The sequence below is a fragment of the Ips typographus genome, linkage group LG1 (genome assembly GCF_016097725.1).
Source record: "Ips typographus isolate SLU linkage group LG1, UJ_Ityp_2.0, whole genome shotgun sequence".
In the NCBI taxonomy this organism is placed as follows: Eukaryota; Metazoa; Arthropoda; class Insecta; order Coleoptera; family Curculionidae; genus Ips; species Ips typographus.
Window position 1 is genome coordinate 3623410 of NC_138422.1, and position 17045 is coordinate 3640454.

The 17045-nt window shown below is 34.0% G+C and overlaps 4 protein-coding genes and 1 non-coding gene across 5 annotated transcripts; 4 read left to right on the forward strand and 1 right to left on the reverse strand.

The window, feature by feature from the left end:
* The first annotated feature begins 13 nt into the window (after positions 1 to 13).
* On the forward strand, positions 14 to 2564 carry LOC145724764 (uncharacterized). The gene is made up of 3 exons (XM_081973195.1): positions 14 to 269; positions 400 to 891; positions 946 to 2564. The coding sequence occupies exons 1-3, from the start codon at positions 135 to 137 to the stop codon at positions 1642 to 1644; spliced, it is 1326 nt and encodes a 441-aa protein (XP_081829321.1). The 5' UTR covers positions 14 to 134; the 3' UTR covers positions 1645 to 2564.
* Positions 2371 to 3629, reverse strand: CHMP2B (Charged multivesicular body protein 2b). Its single transcript, XM_081973324.1, has 5 exons — positions 3444 to 3629; positions 3282 to 3373; positions 2929 to 3226; positions 2768 to 2874; positions 2371 to 2707 (listed from the first exon to the last, which is right to left on the reverse strand). Exons 1-5 carry the CDS (start codon positions 3481 to 3483, stop codon positions 2606 to 2608), a joined length of 639 nt encoding a protein of 212 aa, XP_081829450.1. The 5' UTR covers positions 3484 to 3629; the 3' UTR covers positions 2371 to 2605.
* Positions 3630 to 4243: 614 nt separating this feature from the next.
* LOC145740535 (U6atac minor spliceosomal RNA) lies at positions 4244 to 4333 on the forward strand. Its single transcript, XR_014181472.1, has one exon. It is a non-coding gene; the product is annotated as a U6atac minor spliceosomal RNA (small nuclear RNA).
* Positions 4334 to 6178: 1845 nt separating this feature from the next.
* LOC145740181 (putative inorganic phosphate cotransporter) lies at positions 6179 to 9846 on the forward strand. Its single transcript, XM_081995546.1, has 8 exons — positions 6179 to 6529; positions 6585 to 6798; positions 6857 to 6955; positions 7011 to 7231; positions 7284 to 7433; positions 7489 to 7621; positions 7868 to 8109; positions 9569 to 9846. The coding sequence occupies exons 1-8, from the start codon at positions 6293 to 6295 to the stop codon at positions 9725 to 9727; spliced, it is 1455 nt and encodes a 484-aa protein (XP_081851672.1). The 5' UTR covers positions 6179 to 6292; the 3' UTR covers positions 9728 to 9846.
* An 8-nt stretch (positions 9847 to 9854) lies between these two features.
* Positions 9855 to 15417, forward strand: LOC145740170 (putative inorganic phosphate cotransporter). The gene is made up of 9 exons (XM_081995535.1): positions 9855 to 10107; positions 10283 to 10425; positions 10677 to 10893; positions 11661 to 11759; positions 11821 to 12038; positions 13531 to 13680; positions 13736 to 13868; positions 14678 to 14922; positions 14981 to 15417. The coding sequence occupies exons 1-9, from the start codon at positions 10047 to 10049 to the stop codon at positions 15176 to 15178; spliced, it is 1464 nt and encodes a 487-aa protein (XP_081851661.1). The 5' UTR covers positions 9855 to 10046; the 3' UTR covers positions 15179 to 15417.
* Positions 15418 to 17045: the final 1628 nt, after the last annotated feature.

A 17045-nucleotide genomic window follows, 5' to 3' on the forward strand; every position in this document is an offset into this window, starting at 1 on the left:
CTGTCAATTCAAATCTGTCGGCTGTCAAGTTATTTTCAAAAATATTCAGTTGAAGTTTCCCTGCGTGTTTGTAAATAATAAACTGAAGGAGAATTCTGCATGAATTTTAACAAAGAAAAACCGAAAAACATATTATGATGAAGGAATTTTCCATGTACCCAACTATTTTTCATTTATTCATTGTCTGTTCTTTCGCTTTTGACGACTTGATTTACGTGTACGGCGATGGAAACAAAGAAATGGCCGAGCAAGGCCGGGCACAATACCAGGTAAGCATGTTTTCACACATAATTCCCAATAATTTAATTAAACACACCACTCACCACACAAACCTGATACACATACATGTAATTTAATTGGCAACAAAATTTAAGCTAATTGTACATTTAATTTTGCTAGATCATAAAAGAAAGAGGAGGCTTACCCAAGTATGGGCAATGTTGGCGCTCAGCCTTAAATCACCTAGATGAAGGTTGCCGTCAGCTTTCCGAAGACACCCAAAGCGACATAGCCCTACATATCACTAACTGCTTCCTAGAAATGTCAGGTCATGAAACCTACAACTGTATTTCAGACAAAAAACCAAACCTGAAGGCTATTTGTATCAATAGTATGTCAGATCGGGCGTTTAACGTTTACACAGAATTCTACACTCATACTCAGAATATTTGTTGGTTTCTACGCGGCCAAATTTGGCATGAAACTATAGCTGAAAACACTCTGAAAGTTGGGAGGCAGTTGGAGGTTTCTGCAGAACAGCAGCAAGAGCTGATTAAAGTGCAAAGAGAAAGCATAGAACTGCAGGAGAAAATGCTGATGCAAGAAAGGTTTTTGGAAAAAGTGCTTGAAGATGTTTATTCTTCTGTAGCAAGTCATCAAGAGATTTTAAAGGTTGGTTTTGTGTTATTTTGTGCTCTTTTGGTTAATTCTGTTTGGAAATTTCAGTTGCTCACTCATACTGTGACAAGTTTGCAGAATTGGATTGTGGGAGAATTTTCATGGATTGACTCTATAATATTTAATGTGTTTGCTTTGTTTTTGTTACTGCTACTAACTGGTTCTCAAAGAACTGCAGCAGCCAGGCTCCCACTACTATTTCTACTATTTTTAAATGTGACTGTTGAAAGACTGATTTGCTCTTTCTACACTAAATACACCACAAATATTGAAACTCACTCTTTATACAGTAATCTCTATGACTTTGTGTGGTATTCTAGGTATGGTTTTTCATTTTTATGTGCTGTTGTTATACTTTATATTGGCCTAACTTATCGTAATATGTTAGAGCAAAATTTGTGTATGTTGGCTACTATTAAAAGACAAAATAGTGAGCTTCTCAAGTCTGTGGAGAAGTTGAGAAGAAGCAAAACACCTTCAATCACTAGTACAGTTGATTTTATTTCAGAAGATAGTAAAAAGGGTTTGCTAGACTTGCCACATATAGTTAATAAAAAATCAGACAAAATCTATGACAGAAGTGATAGGGAAAGTAGTTTTGATTTAACTACTGACAGTGTTGAGGATGGTTTTAGTAATAGGAGTTATAGCAAGAGGAAAAATAGACTTTTGGAAGGTTATACTTCTAGATATCAGTTGAGAAGTGGCAGCAGGCAGGGTACTCCAGATTCTGGGGTTGCACATTAGGTTTATTAGGAAAAAAGTTTTTTTTTGAAATTATTGCATTCCAATTTCAACATGCATGACATTCCTATATAAAGCTTTTTAATATTTAATTATTAGTTTATACATTTTTAAACTTATTTTTGTCTGGACAAATAATAAGGAAATAGTAGTTCAGATTCATCTCACAATCGCAGATAATTTAAACTTTAAGCTGTTTCCTTTGCTGATATTTTTTTCTTTAATTTGTAAGTATTTATTTATTTATTTTATTTAAGTCAAATAGTGTAATTACTAAGTCTGAACTGCACTGCATATGAAAGTAAGAATTAAATAAGCTATAATAGTGACCTTGATAGAAGTCTAATGGGAATATTAAAAACTGAAGTATTTATTCTAAGCTAAGAGGTTACAGAATTAACAATGTTGCTATGTTTCTTCAGAATTGCCTGAATATGATTTCAGAGTTGACATATGTTCTTACTGAAATATGAATCTCATATTTCAGTAAGAAAGTTAGTCAAGTAATTAGGTCCTACTCTTTTGTAATACTCTGTATAAAAAGAAACAATAAGGTCATTCTGAGAAATCATACTGAAATGTCAATTTTGACTGAGTGAATTAATGCAGTTTTCATCAGCCCTCATTCATAAAAATAATAATTATTTACCATTAAATATTATTTACTTAAGTTATAATAGGAAACTTATGGAGCTGTTAGAAATGCCAAAAAAAAATTCCACCAAAAAATAGACTGAAACAACTTTGCTTTATTTGAACTGATGTGTATAATTTAAGTGTAACTAGTCTTAAACTAAATGTAACAAAGAACTCAATCTTTTTAATCAATTCACCAATAAATAAAGCTTTATTAGTTAGTATGTAGCTTTAAGATAAATTAAATACTCAAATGGAATAGACTCAATTACAATCATCCAAACATACTCAACTCAATGACTTCATTAACACAACCATTTAAGACACTTTACCCTCGTAGCTTGGCCAGCTGAGCCTCAATTTCATCATCTGTAAGACCTTTAGATTTTGCACCCACTTTTCCTGATTCTGGAAGAGGAGCTCCTGACATCTACAAAAATACAACATTCAAATCCCTCTTCTGAAACTGTAATATAGAAATTTAACAAACCTTTCCACTAATTTCAATCCCAATTTCATCCAGCACTTGACTGACAATGTTGTCACTTTCCTCTTCATCGCCAGACTCAGTCAACATGTCATCCAGAGTGTCATTGACTAAAAAACAATATCAAGTAACAAACAAAATGCAACTAAATAGTCTTGACTCACTCATTTCATCAGTCATCTCCATTTTCATATTCTCTTTGGTGAAGGCATTCACAGTGGCAGCAATTTGCTCAGGTTTCATAATTCTATTCATGTCAGCCATGGTACGGCCAGCAACTCCCATAGATTCCGCTAGTTTAACATTAGCCCCCATTGCTTTATTTTGGAACTGCACTCCAGTTACTTTACTACTAGCTGCATAGGATCGAGTTTTCTGTTTGCGCATTTGGACTAGTTGCTTAGCTAAAATTCGGCATCCTTCTTGATTACCCTCTTTGGCTAGTTTTTTTATTTCTTGTTCCTGTAAGTGATTATGAGTGTAATGGAGTGTAGAAGTTTTGGGGCAGGGGTTGTACCAGTTTTTTTTCTTCTCTCTCCAGCTTTAGACGGTCCCGTTCCAAATCTCTTCCCACTTTCCTTAAGGCTCTATCAGTTTCTTTTTGCTCTTCTACATGATTTCAATGTTTTGAGTTTGTGCTTAGTTAAAGTCTGTGGAAAAATATGTGATATTGGCTTACCTTTAGGGTCTGGTTTAGACCAGAAATTTAAAAACGACATGTTAGTTGGACTAGAATTTTGTTCTTAAATGCTAATATAAAATCAAAACAGAATTTTAAGAACAGATATATATTTAACAGTGAGTCATAAATAAGAATGTGTAATTTGTAAATCAGAGTTTTTGTTTACTTCTCAAGGTTTGGTTATGTCAATGTGTCGGCTGTCATTCCTGTCAGACGTACCTTTTTGCAACGTTGCCAGTTCTAGCTCTAAGCAACCCTTTTTCATCCATTTCAAATAATGGCAATGTCTTTACTTTAGAGTTTAGCTTATTTTATTCTTACGTACTTGCTTGTAGGTTTATTGTTACATCCACGCACCCTTGAGTGTTGTAATTAAATACAATATTTGCTGCATTAAAACAAATAACAAAACCAAAAATAATTATTTATATTTCATTGACTATTTTTATTGTCACAATCTGATCCATGATCTATCTTATACTGAGTGGACTTACTAACACAAACCCAAATGTTTATCGCAAATAGTATCTATTCTAAATAAAAAAATAAATAAAATAAAAACTCATTTTGCTTGAAACCATTAATGATAAAAAAATGATTTTAGTTAGAGTGCCCTGCGCTTAACTTCAACAACATGGCAACATTGCGTTGTCTAGTTTCGCTCACTTTGCCGTTCTTTGAGAAGCTTGACACTATCGCCGAAAGGTGGCACCATGTGCATTTAAAATAGGTAATATCAAGCCGTTGTGTCGCTACGTGAGATAAGTACTTATACAGTAAGTTTGGCCCACGTTAGTGTGTTGTATGAAAGGAGAGACGGTTAGCACTCCCCTAGACAAGGATGGAACACAAATACTGCTTAAGGCACACTTAAGCAACATTTTTTTTTCTTTTATTTATTAGTATTATTTTGGATTAGATAAATATGGTTCTCGGAGAATTTTAATAATATTTTCTTTATTCCTAAATAAGCATAATATACGAAAGTATAAACAAATAATTTTTTACTTTTAAAATACAGTCTCAAAATTAAAATATACTTTTATTGTAGGACACAGTAGGCTACTAATCCCTATCTGCACTGTCGCATTTTAAACCGAGCGTGAGTTTGGTTTTGAATGTGAGAGAACAAGTGAAGAAAGGCACAGTCTGAACTTAACCTTTGCCTTGAAGTAGGTCAAAAGTTTAACTGATTAGACATATAATACATACATAATATCTTCTATAATATATAAAAACACCAAAAAATCTTATTTTTTTCGTTTGACCAATTTTGCTAATATTATTCAATAAACGTAGCATACCAAATTGATTTTGTAAATAAGGGACAGACAAGTTTATTATTCTATCTGCGGTAAGATTGAAAGGGCATGGTGGCCCTTTGTTGAATTGAAATTTAAGGGCCATAGACAAACCGCATCATAATAGCAGATGACCTATGGTCAGTGTGTCTAAATTATAAGTTTCCCAATAACAGCAAAAATCTTAATTTTTAACAACTCAACTGACTGCTAAACTCATTAAACTTACTTTCCAAAGGGAGGTAGGTATTTCAGTTTTTTTCTTAAATTGGTGCAGAAATCCATTTCGAATGAATCGAATAATTCTAAAAGAATCGCGCCCCCCTTTGCGTAAATTATGACGATTCAAAGAGGGCCTTTGTATAGAAAAAAGCGATTTTTATGGAATGGGCCTGTCCCACAATTTTTTTTTATTTCATAACTACAAAGATGGATTGAAAATATTATACCCGTATTTTTTTGTTTTCAAAAATATTAAGTCTAAATAGACAAAAAATGATGATAAAAACTACATTAATCTCATGTTTAAAACGCCCGCCGCCGGTGACGTACTACACTATTAACCAATCAGCGACAAGAAGTAAAACAGATGGCGTGCAACAGCCAATAAAATCGCCCAGAATTACGTACGTCACATGCGCGCCAAAACAGATCTTTTAAATTTAATGGACAAATTCAAACTAATGTAGGAACATTTACGACCATAATTTTTTCTTCAAGAATATGAAAAATTAGTTTTTTGATCCTATTCTTTCGATTCCAGTCATTAAAACAAAAATTTATGATATGTGGGATAGGCCCATTTACTGTCTTAAAATTCAAACGCGTGAATTAATTATTGTACGGAGTGTTTTGAGGTATTTTGAAATGTAAATAAATTTATTTCTTGTCGAGTTAAATTGACTTTGTGTAAACCCACGAGAAACTTAGTTTCGAAGCCCGTGACGCTCGATGCCGTCTTAAAATTAAAATTACTTCATCAGAAATACAAACAGAAAAATCGAACAAATTGAAAATAGTATCGAAAATATAGGTTAACATTAAAAATGGTAAGGTTTTGTTTTTGTTTATCAATCTCAATCGTCTAACCGGTTTCGCCGTATTACGGCTCATCAGAGAGAACAAACTCAACAAACCCAGCATTAGAGTATAGTAAACTGGATGTTAGGCTTGATAGCTATTGTGCCATCAGATATGATAAACACGGATATGATTGGTGTTGTGAAACAACAGCTATCAAGCCTAGCATCCAGTTGATTATACTAGAATGAAGGTTTTGTTCTTTGCTCTGAAACAAAAAAACAAAACCTCACTATTTTTAACCAATCATATCGATATTTACCGATTTATATGCGACATCAATGGTGTTGTTCCTAGATTTTGGAACGCCATTTGTACTTTCTAACTCATAGACTTGAGTACAAAACAGAGATACAGACGTGGTACAACACCTATGGGTTAACATATGTCACTTTCACGTCAATAGGTTAAAGAAGAGAAACAGTGAGAAGTTATAAAAATCAATTGCAATAAATAAACCCATCTATGAATCCAGGCAAATCCCGTGACAAAGATAAACCTCAAGCAAAAAGCGGTGAAAACGAAAATGCTGCAGGATCTCTTCCTGCGTCAGCATTCAAAAAATCACGTTTTGGATCTCGTCACGTACAAATTCTCTTTGTTTTCGCTTGCCTGACTCTGACTATGTCAATGCGGGCGAATTTTTCGGTTGCTATTGTGGCCATGATCGATAACACCACCTCCATAAATCCTAATGTTCCTGTAGGTATAATTTTTACAATCGTTATTTGTTATTAATTGAACTGTCCTGTTATAGACATATCAATGGGACAACACGAGAATACTGCTAGCTTCTTTCTTCTGGGGTTATGTGATTCCTCAAATTGGAGCAGGTTATTTAGCCAAAAAACACGGAGCAAAGTATTTAATGTTTGGAGCCACGTTTTTGAACACTATTGCTTTCGTGTTAATTCCCACTTGTGCAGAATACGCTGGATCAATAGGAGTCTTGTGTATGAGGGTGATTCAAGGTACTTTACTTAAATAAATGAAATAAAGTGGTGAATAACGTTTTACACCATTTTTCAGGTTTTTGTCAAGGGGCCCTATTTCCATGTGCTCACACCATCATGGGAAAATGGGCTCCAGCTGAAGAACGAAGTCTCTTAGGCATTATTGTGTATTCAGGTCTTTATCACTAATGAATTTCGAGCTCAGATTATTAAATCTTATACTTTTGTAGGCATTAGCTGTGGATCAATCCTGTCATTTATCGTAACAGGCTTTATTTGTTCATCTTGGTATGGATGGCCCTATTCATTTTACTTTTTTGGCTTATGTGGCGGCATTTGGTGTGCATTCTATCTGAAGTTTGGACACAACAGTCCTGCCGTTCATCCCTCAATTAAACCCGAAGAAAGGCAGTATATTGAGAAGTCTCTGGGACAAGCTAGCGGACGCGCGGTTTTATTTATTATAACAGTGCGTAAGTGTTTATTGTCGGTTCACCTTTTAGGATCCAGCAATCCCATGGAAATCGATACTAACCTGCGTTCCATTTTGGGCAATTGTCGCAGCGAACACTGGTTCTGCCTGGGGCTACATTATGATGATGACACAAATTCCTACTTATTTAGGAAAAGCCCTAAAGTTTAAGATGGCTACGGTAAATCTGGTTAGCGTGTGCATGGTTATTTTGCTTATTCACGTTTTTGTCTCAGAATGGTGTAGTAAGTGCAGTACCCTATATGGCAGCAGCGCTGTCAGGATTTGCGTTTGCTCCTCTGTCGGATTACCTTATTAAGAGAAATATTTTAACCAGAATTCACGCCCGAAGGACCTTTCAATTATTTGGTAATATAAAATATTTTCCCATTGCTGATCTTGCTGTGTATATTAATTCTGTTAAACACAGAATCAAAAATTGCTTTTTTCTGATAGTTTTCTATCCAGTGACAAATTAATGAAGAATGTCATAGCCATCAGGTTTTTTAAAAATATTTTCCAAACTTAGATAACTAAATTACTTTTCAACAAAGCAAAAGCTGTCACTTAACATTACGTTATAAAAAGATATTTACTTAAGTCTTGGCTTTGTAGGAGCCTATGGTCTAACTGTCTGCATGCTGCTTTTGGCATACGTCGCAAAAACCCAAGTTTTAGCAGTCACTTTACTGGCATTAGGCAACGTGTGCTATGCTTCTACATTGGTTGGCTGGTCTGTTAACCACATCGATTTATCACCTAAATTTGCGGGAATATTGTCCGGAATAAGCATTACCACCAGCCAAGGGATAGCAATGCTCTCTCCATTGATTGTTCATTTTATAGTTAAAGATCTAGTAAGTATTGCTTTCCTTGTTAGTAGTTTTTTAATTTTCCAGGTTAATCCTCAGAATACACTCCATAAGTCTTTCAAAGGTTGCAGGGGCATTGCACAGTCCAAAAGGCATGACATTAAAATGCCACAGGCCGTTTCTAATGAAGAAGGCAGTCTTATCTTTGTCCCGTTGGTCCATCTCAATATCCAAGGTAGAAAACCATTTTGCATTATCCAGAGTGTCGATGGTGTCATCTATTCTTGGTAAAGGGTTACTGTCATCTGTATCATCTGTAGTCGACGCAAAATCTTGTAGTCCCATCTTTCTGATAACGCTTCGTTTTGCCATATCTTATATCGAATGCTCCACTTCTGTTCGTTTAGCCAATGGGATTCTTCTGGGACTCTGCTTGATTGACTGGCAAATGGTCACCGGTTTCAATTTTATGTCTCACAAAATGAGTTCTTCCCAAATGTGTTTTAGTCGAAACAGATTTGGGAAGTTCGGAAGGCAAACACTTCCTTGTAGTTGAGAAGCAGCTGGCCAAAAATCCGTTTATTTTGTCCATTCAGGGTTGAAATTGTCTTTTCCACTAGGTGCAGCAAACACTGAGGAAGGTCACTATTGACATTTGGTTTCGGCTTGTCCGCCTCGGTAGCCAGTCTTATTACTGGTTTAGATTTAGCTATGACGTCGCCTTTCTTTAACCTTTGGTCACATTTCTTTGAATTAGCCACTTTCACAAAGGCCTGGCCGTTTTTCAGTTCAGGGTTCGAGCTACTAGCACTCCCTCCTCACAGCGTCGTCTTGCTCCTCATAGCTTGGTTCTATCAGCTGAAGTTGACTTCTTCTTGAACTGTTCTTCTTCTTCTTCTGAACTGTTTTCTGTAAAAATTGCCAGGGGGTCTTACTATCATAAACTGGAGGTTTGCACAAGCATTTGGACTGGCAACTATTGACGGCTTCAAGGACTTCTCTTGCAGTTTGTCAAATTTTTTTTGTAAGTTATGGACAGTTTCTTCCACTCCACTTATTCTTCCCGTAACTTCTTAAACAGTATGGGTCACGTTTGCTTTCAAAGAATTCCAACCTGTTTTCCATTTCGATCTTCATTTCACTTATAACACACACTAACTGTCCTTTGATTTGTCCTTTTATATCATCTGTCTTACGGTCTTGGCTGGCTTGCATTTCTTCTAATTTGTGTTCTTGACTTACTTGCATTGCTATCATTTCTTAGCAGTTTGCTTTCATTCCTTCTTTTATGTCTGCTTTCACTTACTTCATCATCTGCATAAGCTGTTTTACTGCGACCTCTATTTTCGCACTTTGTAATCGGTTACTCATAGGCATTTAATGGTCCACTTCCCGCAGGTTAACTACATCAAATGTACCTGTACCTATTTGTCAATACCTTTCATGAACTTCTTCCACTGTCCTGGCATCATCAGTTATGTTAAAAAATATTGTTTACTTTCAGAGTGACGCAACTCAGTGGAAACTAGTCTTCATCATAGCATCATTGTTTTACTTCGTCTGTGCGACAATATTTGGAATATTTTCATCGGCCACTAGACAAAAGTGGGACGATGCTGACCCTTCGGAAACTGCGCTAGATGTGGACGCCAGAGCAACTTAAAATGAAACTGAGAATTTCAATGACTTAAACGAATATAATTCAAGTGCATAATGGATGTATTCGTATCGTACGATACCGCTTGATTGTAAGAAAACAGTGCCTGAAAAAAGTTGTATCCATGTGTTGAATTAATTAATCGTACACTTTATCAATCTGAATAGGCACTTAATGGCAACAATTATTTGATAAAAAAACCTACTATGATGACATTGTAATAGTAAGTGAGTTATCTGGTGAAAGTGAATAGGTGATAATTGGTGCCAATCAGTTGTCGACTGACCAGCGACTGCACCTTTTTTCTAAAAAAAAAATTGTTAAAATGTCGGAAAAGTACACAGATGTCGAACTTTCTGAGGATAAAAATATAAATCAAATTAAAGGTAAGTTTATATATCAAAACATTCAATATTCTCAAAATAATGTATCAAAAGGTAATTTTGGTTTATCCTAACAGGAAATTGAGTTTAGAGCTCTATTTGAATGTTTTGACAAACAAATAATATTTGCTTTATAATAGAATTGATGATATTTACAATAAATATTTTTTTATTGTAGGTCCTGTATTTGGAGCCAGATATGTTCAAATACTTTTGATAACATATTGCATATTAGTGGGAATCTCTACAAGAGGAAGTTTTGCCGTTCAAATTGTAGCAATGACAAGTCAAAATGCTACTTCTTCAAACCCTGATATTCCGGTAAGTTTAATCGATTTTTTAAAACCATAACAAATAATTACTTAATAAAAATAGGAAAATTCCTGCGACCATTAACCTCGTTTTAATTATTATTTGATTAGATTAAATCTTTGCGCAATTATAGTACGTACAACGTATATGTATTTCTGTTATAAAAGTCTTTCAAAATGCACTTGAACTTTGTTTTGTATCAGTTTTCTTATTTACTCCGTTTTCTGAAGTTAGGACAAGACAGATCAATATTGTTTCAGACTTACAGCGAATGGAAACATTCGCATACAATACTTTCTTCTTTTTATTGGCTGTACGTTGTGAGCAATGTCATATCGGGTCCTTTAGAGAAGAAGTATGGCCCAAAATGGTTCTTCCTTGGTGCGATATTTCTGAACTGTGTTGCTTATATATTTATACCGTTATTTGCCGATCTCTACGGCGAAATTGGAGTACTTGTTTGTCGCTTAATTCAAGGTAAACACAACATATGGTCATATCTGTAAGCATGCAAAGAATGACAAGTTATGTATCCCATGGTGAGGCTTGAAAAACGAACACCCTGTATATTAAAAAATATAATATTCATTCAAATCCCATCCAGTCCAATTTGGATTGCCCTGTATTAACGCATGAAAACTCAATAGAAAATCAGCAGCAAAAGACGAACGTCATGTGCTAAAGTGTTTAAAAAGGTTGATTGATTAAAACCGACAGTTTTATTTATAAGTTTAAGACTTAAAAATATCTGTTCACCAGTCCCAGAAAAAAAGCACAAATACATTAGTTTTAAATAATACAATTTTGTAAGATTTCACAAATTCTGCCTCTGTAATTGAAAACAGGTTTAAGGTTGATGCACGATGGTCTGACAGCACATTTTAAGACTGTCCTGCTTTGGTAAATCGCAAGCAGAAGTTGTCATGCTTTTGCCTAGCACGCAGTGCTGGTTTGAATTTTTAAGCCATTAATGATGACAATATTAATATTTTTAAGTTATTGTTGCATTGTGCTTCTTAATAGAAGAGTGTCAATTCCAAACTTTTGTTTTCAAAATTGTATTTGAAGCTGTGATATGAGTGTGTGAAATAAAAAAAAATAGTTAAGCTCGATGGGAATTAACTCTTTGTACCTGGCTCGTAATAGGTGATTTATCGTAATTTACCATTCTTCGCGCTCATAGATTTTGATCGCCCATCATACATTTAGACATTTCTTATTCACAATTTTACAACTATGTGAAGGTTTTGGAAGTGGGTTTATGTTCCCCACCCAACAAATGTTACTAGGGTTGTGGGCGCCTACGGAAGAGAGAACAAGAGCCATTATATCAGTAAATACTGGTGAGTTTTATTATCTTTGAACTACAGTTTGATATGCATTAAGTTACCTACTTGTTTTTAGGAATGACAATTGGTTCAATGATTGGCTCGATACTACCGGGATTTCTTTCTACTAGCTGGTGGGGATGGCCTGCTTCATTTTACGTAATAGGAAGTATTGGTCTGGTGTGGTGTGCTTTGTATTTGATTTTTGGTCAGGGTAGTCCAGCAACGCATCCAACTATTACACCCGAAGAAAGAAATTATATTCAAAAGTCTCTAAACCAGCATCAAAACGTTGTACGTATTAGATAATTTTATTTTCTTTAATTTTTATACAGGGTGCCACAAATTTGTGTCTAAGAATGGGAATCTCGAAAACGGTAAGAGATACAGAGTTGGTTAAATAAAGGCAAAGTTTCCAATTTGGAGTTCAATCTTATGCCATTTTAACATTTAAAAAAGTCCGATTACTTTTACCGGAAATATTCGAAAAAAATACGAAATTTCGGAAAAAACTTTTTTATTTTATTGTGAGCTTATTTGATGAAATAATTTAAATTTATTGACACTTTGTCATTGCAACTTTTTTTCCTCTAAAACTTGACATCGTCACATTTGAAATCTGAAGTTTTCAAATGCTTTAAGAGCAGTCCAAGCAGTCAATGCTTTTTAAACGGTCCAGAAATATTCTAAATGCTCTTAAAGTAGTCTAAAAAGATTTTAAAAAAACTACAGAAACTCCAAAATTCTTCTAAAGCAGTCGGAAGTTTTTCAAAACAGTCTAGAAGCTTTTAGAACAGTTTAAAAGATTTCTAATGCTCTTCAACTAGTCTAATCGAAGCTCCCAAAGGATTTCAAAACAGTTTAAAGCTTCCAAAAAATTCTAGAACCGTCTAAGAGTTTCCAAATGCCTCTAAAGCATTCCAGAACCTTCAATATGCTCTTTAAACTGTCCAAAAACCTTCCAAATGCTCATCAAGTAGTTCAAAAAGTTTTCAAAACAGTCTAAAATATTTCGTATCCTTCTAAAGCAGTTTTAAAGCTTCAAAAAATGTTGCATCTCTGAAGGAGTTTTGTTCTTTTTTATTTTTTTTTCAGATAAATAAGTTTGCTTTTTATGAGCTTTTTTTCGCGATTTTAGTGCCATTTAATCCGGACTCAAATGATTTTCATGAAAACTTCGGAAGTTATATGTAACATCTGAAAAAATGAAAAAACTGTGATTGTTACTCAAAGTTATAGTTAAAAAAATAAATCGGAAAATTTGATTTTTCTGCACTTTTCGATGTAAGAATCCCTATTATTGTATATGAAATTAAAAAGTAGGTATCACCTATTTTATTTATTTTACTTCTAAGATTTTACAGCACAACTAATGTATTAAATTTAACAACATGCGTTTTGTGTGTGAGCAATCATTATCACTACAATAATTAAGCAAATTCTAAACTAAAATTCAAGTGTTGCACGTCATTTAAATCAGAAAACAAAGCACTTCTCAAACACTCAAAATCTGCTTTAAGAAAAACAGGGTCGAAGATGGCTGGCAAAATCGAAACGTACCGGATTTCAAATGTGATTCAACTCCAATGCCGCAACTTTGCCTCCATTTAACCAACTCTATATCTCTTACAGTTTTCGAAATCCCCATACTTAGACACGAATCTGTGGCACCCTGTATAAATTAATTTTAATAATTAATGTTTCATTACGGGTTTTCAAATAATTGAATAATTAACACAATAATATTATCTTAATATCATGAGTTATTTGAATTATTCTGCTTAAGGACGTTCCTATTCCGTACCTTAAAATTATGAAATCGATTCACATTTGGGCAGTTCTAATAGCTCAACTTGGTGTAGCCTGGAGCAACAACATGGCCCTTACTGAGTATAATACATATCTGGCTAAAGTTATGAACTTCAATATTCAATCGGTATGTAATATGTTAATAATCTGGTCCTTAGTTTAACAAATCGTATAATTCTTAGAATGGTCTATATAGTGCACTGCCTCCTTTAGTTGGTCTGTTTGCTGGTTTTGTTTCTGGTCCACTCTCAGATTACCTAATAATGAAGAATTACCTTACGACGTTGAACGCTAGAAGGATATTCCACTTTGCAGGTGAGCAAATTCATTACAAAAACTTCTAAATTGTTAAGTTACTACCTGAGAACACTACATCCAAGGTGGTATTTATACTTTCCTAAAATGTCAAATTTAAATATGTTTCAATGGTTTTAAAAACATTCATAAGCAACAATGTCCGTGTAAATATTTAAAAATTTTTAGATAACTTCATAAAACTAGCGACAATTATTGATGGTAAATAATAGTAGCTTGCAAAAGCTTACAAAGCGCTACTTATAAGAAAATTAAATATTTCTTTTTCTCGTTCTGAGACAAAGAGTCGGATATTTTTCTGCCTAGTGTTTCTCCATTTCTCCAAGTAAAAAGTTTCATTTGAAGCATGCGCGTACTATTGTCCGGTAGACATTTCAGTTAGCACATAAAATAGTTATAAATTAACATACATAACTTAGCATAATGTAATTTTCCCAACCTAGTGCGGGAAAATCTATTATTTTGAGAACAAAAATAGTGCGAGAATGTTATTATTTGCGTACGCTCGTAGAAAAAATAAATATTAAAATTTTGAGATAAGTTAACTAAAATTAATTCTGTATTTAAAAAAAAACAAACAGCACATATTAGGGTGAACTCGTAAGCTGCGTTAATTTTGGAAATTATATAAAATAAAAAAATTAATTATTTATTTGCAATTGGTTGGTTAATGTGTGTTAAGCTTTTTCTTCTTCACCAGTTTTTCCTACCTATTTTAGAGCATTTTTAAAGTAATGGAAATGTTACTAATAGAAATTTGAAGTGTAAATACGACAAATAAAAATTAATTAAAAAAATGATTATTTTAGGTTGTTCAGGAATTGCAGGCAGTCTAATAGGCCTGTCGTACTTGGAAGAATCCCAAAAAGCCATGGCCATCTTCTTTATGGTTATGATCTCCGTATCTCAAGCGTCTTTAGTATGCGGTAATGCGACAAATATGATCGACTTGTCGCCTAGATTCGCTGGAATTGTCTTTGGAATCTCAAATGCATCAGGACAAGTACTGGGACTGTTTGCACCTTTATTAGTTCAGTTCATAGTTGTTGATGATGTAAAGTAAAACCATTTATACACAAGACTTTTAAAGTTAATTTGTTAATTGATTACAGCACGATATCACTCAGTGGCGTATAGTCTTTATGATTTCTGCGGGTATCATGATAACGACGGGGTTATTTTTCGTTAAATTCGCTTCGGCAGAAAGGCAGCCTTGGGATGGACCTGAGGAAAATGCTAAATCACAACTAAGGAAAAAGAAAATTTCCGTAATTAGCATGACCGGAGATATTGTTGTTATAACATCGTGACCTTCTAACTAACATTTGTTGAATGAAGTTTTCATGTACTTGAAGAGACTGAGAGGTAAAAAGAGATATCATTTATTTATCTGCTAATGTATTATTGACAAGTTTACTTTAAGTAATATTAATTTGTTTTTGGAAATAAATTGTTTTAAATTATTTTCTTTAAACATAAATGGAATGTACTAGATATATTGCATGTCAAGGTGTTGATTAGACTATAAAGCAAACATCCTGAACTTGAACAGTGAGTTTACAAACAACGTGTCCCTACTTTCGATTAAATATTGATAACAAACACGTGATGCTTGACATCAATTTAAAGTGATAATGACTGATTTCTTCAGATAGTATCACGAGACCTGCTGATCTATTAGTAAACAGGTGCAACATTCTTTGCCTGTGTTTCATAAAGGATCATTGTCAATATAAGTAGTATTTTGTACAGGGTGGCCAATTAAAATCCGGGTTATTTTAAGTGATATCGGTATAAGCATTTATAACTAAAAGGGCCAAATACATAGGTATCTAAAATATTTTTGTAATTCCAGCGTTGCCACATCTACATGAAATCAGTGGCTTTTTTTCGACAATCTTAGTAACTGATACCATTTTTTGATTTTGCTCTCTGTAACTGTAACTCGACAATTTTTGTTCTAAAACTTTACCTTTAAATTTTGTAGTTTTCGACAGACTTATTTTACCATGAAACATTGAAATTTTCGATTTTTGAAAGCAAACGGTTGAAGTTAGGGAAAAGCTATTGGCATGTTGTTATCTATGCAGAAAAATCATACTTTTTTTGAAAATGAGCTTTGAAGAGGCGTCCGAAACATTCTAGAGATTGCCAAAACTGGTGCTCTGAACAGCATGCAGATAATTTTTCGGATGAAAAGGTGGTTCTGGCTCACTTCCTGCATTAGTCTAAGCAGCTCAAGGCATCTCCTCTACGGAGCCAATATATTTCATTATTAAAGTCACGATAATATCATTAATATTTAAAGCAATCGTCGACATTAGCAAATACAGTAAACAAAAGCCGAAGATGTCCAAGATATTCGATTTTGACAAAATAATTTCTGCAAAATGATCCAGATAAAGAATATTAGCCCAAAAGGTAAGGTTTTTTACGCACTTTAGGAATTAAAATGACACTTTTAATCTCTTATTTTCGTGATAAAAGGCACACTTTTAATTCCTCAGGGATTTTAGTATATTATTCATTGGTCACAAGGTTTATGTGTAGAGTAAAAATACCCATTTGCACCAACCTTTTTATGAGATGGTCAAGCAAAGAAAAAATAAGTGCGGAATAGTAACTTTAAGGATTAAGTTACTTTTCCGCACTCATTTTATTTTAAAAATACATTTAAATCAAAAAACCAAAACTGTTTATTTGATTTCTCAAATAAGAATACACTTTTAAAATCATCTTTGCAAACAGAGCCTTTCATTGTAGTAATGTTACTAGACATTTTCGTTCATATTAATGAAAGCTGATAATCGTAGGAAAAATTTTGTACCTAACACATGCGGAAAGCGTTTTTCTCGTCACTGCTTTCCCGAACTCCGCTTTGCGTCGTTGGGGCAACTGCAGTCTCGTGCGGAAAAGTACCACTTTCCCCACTTGTTAGGTAAATAATTTTATTTATGTTTTTAATCAAATGTACACAGAAACCGAACAGATTATCATAGTAAATGTAAATGCTTAGGAAGGTTCCAATTTCAACACTAATTTTGAAAGTAATCTAGTCGGAGGAATTTGGAGGTATTCTGACTTTGTCTCGCGCATGCAATTATCTATGTTTTTCTTTTACCACACCTGTATAACATCCTAACACAAATCAGTTAACTATGAACTTATGAATGGTAA

Bases quoted from the DNA above. Each gene is read 5' to 3' on its own strand.
- LOC145724764 (XM_081973195.1), top strand. From the start codon at position 135: ATGATGAAGGAATTTTCCATGTACCCAACTATTTTTCATTTATTCATT. The intron at 270-399 runs GTAAGCATGTTT...TAATTTTGCTAG, and splicing joins AAGGCCGGGCACAATACCAG to ATCATAAAAGAAAGAGGAGG. The intron at 892-945 runs GTTGGTTTTGTG...TGGAAATTTCAG, and splicing joins GTCATCAAGAGATTTTAAAG to TTGCTCACTCATACTGTGAC.
- CHMP2B (XM_081973324.1), bottom strand. From the start codon at position 3,483: ATGTCGTTTTTAAATTTCTGGTCTAAACCAGACCCTAAAG. The intron at 3,227-3,281 runs GTACAACCCCTG...AATCACTTACAG, and splicing joins AGAGAGAAGAAAAAAAACTG to GAACAAGAAATAAAAAAACT. The intron at 2,875-2,928 runs GTGAGTCAAGAC...ATTGTTTTTTAG, and splicing joins GGAGATGACTGATGAAATGA to TCAATGACACTCTGGATGAC.
- LOC145740181 (XM_081995546.1), top strand. From the start codon at position 6,293: ATGAATCCAGGCAAATCCCGTGACAAAGATAAACCTCAAGCAAAAAGC. The intron at 6,530-6,584 runs GTAGGTATAATT...GTCCTGTTATAG, and splicing joins CCATAAATCCTAATGTTCCT to ACATATCAATGGGACAACAC. The intron at 7,434-7,488 runs GTAAATCTGGTT...TTTTTGTCTCAG, and splicing joins TAAAGTTTAAGATGGCTACG to AATGGTGTAGTAAGTGCAGT.
- LOC145740170 (XM_081995535.1), top strand. From the start codon at position 10,047: ATGTCGGAAAAGTACACAGATGTCGAACTTTCTGAGGATAAAAATATA. The intron at 10,894-11,660 runs GTAAACACAACA...AACTATGTGAAG, and splicing joins TGTTTGTCGCTTAATTCAAG to GTTTTGGAAGTGGGTTTATG. The intron at 13,869-14,677 runs GTGAGCAAATTC...TGATTATTTTAG, and splicing joins AAGGATATTCCACTTTGCAG to GTTGTTCAGGAATTGCAGGC.